Here is a 5,914-nt window from a genome sequence, read left to right on the forward strand (position 1 = left end):
CACTCTGTGTCGGTTGCTGGGCTACATTCCATCCTCGACATTGTAGTGACTCCTTGGTAAGATCATGGAAAAATTACTTGGTTTATGGTCAGAACGGGCAGCCATTACAGTAGAGTGGCTGGTTCTTTTGGGGGCTTGGTACGAATTCAGTGAACTAAGACATTTTAGGTCCATATAACACGCGCGGTTGAGAAATAGTGCAGGTAGGGTGAAATACGGGCAAGTCGTCAGGCTGGGGATGGCAGTCACGGTACCATCAATGCGACGTCTAACTCAGGGCCCTGGACGGCCCTGCGCATGAGAGTCTCGAGTGAGTCGGCTAGAGATGTGGTATTCAGGGTTGGGCGAGAAATCGCGGAAAAGTAAGACCAATTTGGGGCAAGGATATTCCTGAGCCTGTTTGAAGGATGACGTGATGCCTTGATGCCATTTGGAAGAGCAAACACGACAGCCAAATCTGTTTGGGACTAACGGAAAGTTTAGAAGATATAGGTCCACCATAGAGCGCCAGGGTATAAGCTACCCTGCGATCTAAGGTAGCAGGCTGCTACGAAAGGCTACGATATATTGCTTCTCTAGTAAGGCCTTACCATCCGATTCCAAAACGAATATTCAATATTCGGGTGGAAATAGTGGGGGATAGCTATTTGGGGTTATTACGAAAGGTTGTGACCATGTTTGAATATGAGGAAGGTTTAATTAGCTAAATGGTGCGTCACCAAGATCAGAGCATATTGTTTAATGGCCCAAGAAGAAGGGTAGGAAAGGCAAGGGCGTAAGTATTTGGATCCAAAGATCATCGCTGGAGCGTACGGGCCTTTGTAGCCAGTTTGTGTGACCAGCGGCTAGGTAGAAGCATTTATGGATGTAGGATTACCATGCATTAGGGTGTGCTGTTGCAAAAGAGTAAGTTATGAAGCCACTGTAGACAGTTTTTTGAACGGTCCAGAAATGGGCATTCAGAAACCGGGCGGGTGAGCTGCATAGGAAGGAAGGTCACTCGTTATGGCCATGGTGAACAATGGCACACCGACTGAGTATATGCATGGCTGCCTGTTTTTCATGCTATGCAGAAAGAGGCCATGACCCATCCTTTACCTTCGATGGGTCTGGAGGAAGTTGTAATTTAGATCATACGGGGATAATAGATTAGAGAATAACGTAAGCTGTAAGGTCGTTTTGCATGTTTGCGTGATGGGGTGACCTCAGCATAGCGCAGTGGCATTCTTAGGAGACTTGCTTTGCAAAGAAAATTTCAAATGACTGACAGAAAAATTAACTGGGGTTCTATTAACCTACACATAAGACGGTACCTCCTGCCCTCCAATGAGAAATGTTGCAGGTTCATAGGAAGATATCGCAGGATATATGCTCCAACTTGGACAAGCTTGGGCCTGTGCCACCATCGTTCGGCAAAAGCTGAACTTTTTAATGTATTCTGCCTGTATTGTCAATATTAATGGTGGGTCCAGTGGCAAGCAAACCGTTTTAATTGATAAGTCATTAATTCTGCCTCCGATGAATTTGGACACGGAGAAAATTTGTAGGGAGCGCCTCTGGTAAACAAAGTCCGGTTAACTAGGCGTCTGCAGGTGTGCATGCAAAAAAAGTATGGAGGAGTGACTGGATGGAAAATTAGATTTCAGCGCACAGAAAAAGTTGGAGGAGGGCTCAACATGGATTAGGGAATGTTTTCGTTGTAGCGCATGTTTTTGGCATAAAGAATTGCCAACTATGCATTTTCCTGCATCTCTGGTCCCAGGGGTTGCTGAAGGACAGGCCATAGTTTAGAGGAATTTGGTTGATGTTCATGGATTGGCATAGCTAGAAAAATTCGACATAGCAGATTGTGTGTATCGGCAGGCAGGCCACATTAAGATGACAACGATGGTAGTAACGTTCATTCCCAACTTGTGGACGGCATGTCAGGTATGATCATATGGTTACAGTAATAAAAGCATGACCATGATTGTAGCTACATGGTTTTTGGGAAAAGCACAGCGTCATAGGCTCTGAGCATTATCCGATGTGGACGTGCTCACCGCTAAACCGACACGGAAAGGGAAGCACAGTTACCATGCGTTTTTGAGAGAATATCGAGCAAACCCAGATCATTAGTATTTGAATGTGGTGAGCAAAAAACAGCGAGAGGGAGAAGCAAAAGGCTTCCTGCTTTCTGATAGTAGAAGTTCGAGCGGTCGAAAATGAGGAACCAGATCATCAGATCTGGTGAAGCAGAAGAGTTGGCATCATCTAGCCGGTCAAATTGAACTAAAACCTAAAACAACCGCTGGGGCCTCATGGCCTCGGACTAGGGACGCGAACTTCATAGAAATTTACTGAATTTTGCGGGAAGCACAGACACAAGGAAATGGATAAATTCGAACGATAGGTGCAGCGGATTGTAATGGACGGGTCAGGGAGATAGCCTGGGCCAGGTGGGGAGCCTCCTCCTATTTGCAGTTATTGGAACAAGTGGGCGAGAAGATACGGTCAAGGGAAGAAAGAGAATAGTTTTTAAACTGGGTATAACGAGCAAGCATGTGACGCGTAATACCTGAACCTTCGGGAAGGCGAAGCGAAGCCGGAGCTGGGTTTTATATACGGTAGTATTATTGTAGGACACATTCACAAATTATACAAAGATCGATAATAGATACCCGTCCAAAACAAATGGTTTACTTAGATTACAAATTTACCAACCGGATGAGCGAACAGGCTCCCACGTGTGACTGTCTTACGTGCATAAAGTCGATCACAAAAATCTTGGTAACCTCAAGACCAAAATGAATGAAGTGATGAGTAAAAGCAAGCGCCAGTTCATATACACGCATTAAACACAAACGTGGAGCTTGGGTTACAAATAGGGACAGAATAGACTTAAATCATAGGCCAGGTGGAGTGGATAATAGCCAACCAGGTCGTTCAAACAGGGTGTTGCCGAACTTCAAAGATTAGGAAGATGGGGGTTGGGATAGCACTAGTGAAGCATGGTGAGCTTGAGGAGAATTCAACTGGGATAAGGCGCAATAATATAGAGCCAAAGAAGACCTCTGTGTCCCCCACGACTCGGGTGATGAGAATAAGTGATTATATGAGTTAGGATAGGGATGGATTTGTACTTAGTAGACTAGCTACCAAGGGTTGAGTTAGATAACATACGATAGTAAAGTACAAGTCACCTAGTAAAAGCTGACATAAGCAGACAGGGCGATGTTGTGTTTGGGGAAATCAGACGTATAACTGCTGATGGGAGTGGAATTCAAACGCTAAACCCCACAACCAGGGGCTCACAGTCCTCCGTTGGAGCTGCACAGACTGAGTCCGTTTCGATTTCTCTCTGCGTATTATGCTCCTTTCCAGTAGCAGGCTTACATTATCGACAACTCATTCCAAGAATTTTCGCACCTTCAAGTGAACCATGAACCAGATATTCCCTGAACAATTTCTCTCGGATCGCTGTCCTCTGACATTCGTCCCACGTCCAGGTTCGATCTCAACCATCCCCTCCACCTTCTTCGTGCACCCAACCATCACTGATTTCAGCCTTTTCCGGTCATCTGGATTAAAGGCTAACCAGCGAGAGCAACTCTAACCGTCTAGCTCTTTTTGAATTTTTTGTTCAAAGACACCGACTCAACACCTGCGGCTTGCTTATCGTTGTTTCACTGAACGTTCACCGGCCTCAGTCCCCCTACTAAATTAGTCATGAACATGCAAAGCACGCAGTCACTCAAATTCGTTGGAGGCTGATCTACAGTATTTCAACATCCTAGGGCACCTGCAATTCCTGAAAAAATTTGTTCGCCAGTTAAAACATTGAAGTGCGTCACTTTGCATTATACCTTATGAGTTAATACAAATTCTTTAACTTCCACCATCACCAGATGTGAGGGCTAGATAGCTTTCGAATTTCGGCCACTCACCCTAGAACCTCAACTGCATAAAACGTCTTCCATTCCGAGTCGAAGAGACTCCGATTGGACGTATGGACAATGACCAAACCGGTTCCTTTAATCATGGTGGGCGGTGTATGCTAAGTTTCTGTCAAGCACCTGGAGATACAATAGTAGCCTTTGGCGCAGTGAAATGGATGGCTGGTGGTACCTATTTGCAAATCCTTCCCTTGATCCCTGCCCTGTCCGAGCCCTCGAAGCCGGTGGAGCCAATCAGAGCGCTGGGTTTCCCATCGCCCGTCCAACTGGATGTTTGAGTCCCTTGCCGACTCACGGTAGGATGACATCGAATAACATGTATCGTGTTGGGGGTAAGTTTTGCGTATGAAGGCATGGCTAGGAACGTGCTAATTGCTTTGACGTTTTATGATGTTCAACACCTGACTCAATCATACAAACAGCAGATACCAGAAATTCATGCGCATTACGGTGTATTAGTGCGTTGATTTTCTGTCCACGGGTTTTACGGCTTAATACAGGACGACTGAACTTAGCATTTGAGTTTCTTTGCCTCTAGGCTTAATGGTGAAGGTACTAGTGTTAGCCGTCGTTTTCATGTGTTTCAGACTGCAGCGCTGAAGAGCTATGCAAACTGTCTTTCGACTTTGCAGTCGCCGTTATCTGGCGGAGAGGGAAAATACTGTGCAGATAATTTGCTGGTAGCTGCACTGTTGGGTATTGCATTATTGGGTTTGGTGCATAACCAGTGAACAGGCATGTCTGGTTTTAGGCACAGACCATGCGGTATGATGTAGCACATTCCGTTCCACATATCTGCCGTACAAATAATGACAGCTGTGGTTTTTGTGCCCTGAATGAACTGCTCGGTAAACCCAAGTTGGAAGTCGAAGGATTACTGGCGAGTTTATCCGTATGTCTGAGCGAGTGAGTGGAGGATGACCAGATGCTGAAGTCATATAAGGTCACTTTGTAGTTTCGAGGCCGCGGGGTAGCTGGGGTTCTTAGTGCAAATGGGCACAGTGTCAGTAATAGTGCAGTGCATAGGTTGCCATTGTGATGTCACTGGCATGGCGGGTTGTGGTGTAGTGATGGAGCTTGGTTTTACCTTAGATTTGTTGTACCTCTAGGGCCATTAGTGGGCTTCGGTCCGAACTGCCCATTGGTACCGCCGACGTGTCATAGACTTGTGACAAGGCCACACTGCGCTGGTGCTAAGCAATGCTTTTGGTGGTGCACACCAGTCTAGAATAGGACGTGAGCATTATCGTTTTTTAGGGTAGATTTTACTCTAGTCGCATGTGTAACGCTGGACCATATAGCAATTTCGTGGCAGCTTTACTTTATTCAAGGAATTGAATCACTATTGTGATAGTGAATCGCAATCGGCGCCACATGGTAGAGCCATAAATAACTTTTCATCCAAACAACACGGCACAGCATCTACCTTAAGAACTTCAATCCAAACCCACCGCCATTTTGTTGTCGCTGACGTGGGCATTAAACCATCTTGACGTAGGTATCGTGGTTATAAGCCACCCTAAAACTGACGTTGGCTGCAGTAGACATTCTAAGACAAGTCCAGAGATTCAGGCCTCAAGAGGGACATACTTAAGGCGAATTTGTGTCCATCCTTACTGCCGGTACGGTCGTTTTGGGGCAGTAAGCATTCTGGGTTCATGACCCTTGCGTCAGCCGTGTCCGGAAAAATATAAATGGACAATCCTTGGGCTGCAATGTCCTTTGGGTTCATAGCGGCCACGTCACTCGAAGGAACCATCAGGGCTAAGATAACACCAAGTTGCCTGAAACTAGATAGGAGTAGTTCATACGTCTGCAGAAAGCCGTGTTTTAGCCCCACGGATGACTTTGAGTTACATGTCACCCTCGAAAGTAAAATGTTCTCGCGGCTTTTCCGTGGCGAAATGGCGTTTGTGAGCAGGTAGTCTCATGTGTTAACATGAACTGCAGTCTCTTGGCAGCGGAGTGTGGATATTAAA

At 45.9% G+C, this 5,914-nt stretch overlaps 2 protein-coding genes across 2 annotated transcripts in view; one reads left to right on the forward strand and one right to left on the reverse strand.

The window, feature by feature from the left end:
- The window catches only part of T265_09122 (hypothetical protein), a gene marked incomplete at both ends in the record, with an annotated part of 8,804 nt that extends 4,591 nt beyond the window's left edge, over window positions 1–4,213 (forward strand). Inside the window, one exon of the mRNA XM_009175119.1 lies at window positions 3,932–4,213. Coding sequence (XP_009173383.1) covers window positions 3,932–4,213 — 282 coding nt within the window. The remainder of the gene's footprint in view (window positions 1–3,931) is intronic.
- The window catches only part of T265_09121 (hypothetical protein), a gene marked incomplete at both ends in the record, with an annotated part of 10,071 nt that extends 4,377 nt beyond the window's left edge, over window positions 1–5,694 (reverse strand). The window contains one exon of the mRNA XM_009175118.1: window positions 5,526–5,694. Coding sequence (XP_009173382.1) covers window positions 5,526–5,694 — 169 coding nt within the window. The remainder of the gene's footprint in view (window positions 1–5,525) is intronic.
- Window positions 5,695–5,914: the final 220 nt, after the last annotated feature.

The sequence above is a fragment of the Opisthorchis viverrini genome (assembly GCF_000715545.1).
Source record: "Opisthorchis viverrini unplaced genomic scaffold opera_v5_259, whole genome shotgun sequence".
Classification (NCBI taxonomy): Eukaryota; Metazoa; Platyhelminthes; class Trematoda; order Opisthorchiida; family Opisthorchiidae; genus Opisthorchis; species Opisthorchis viverrini.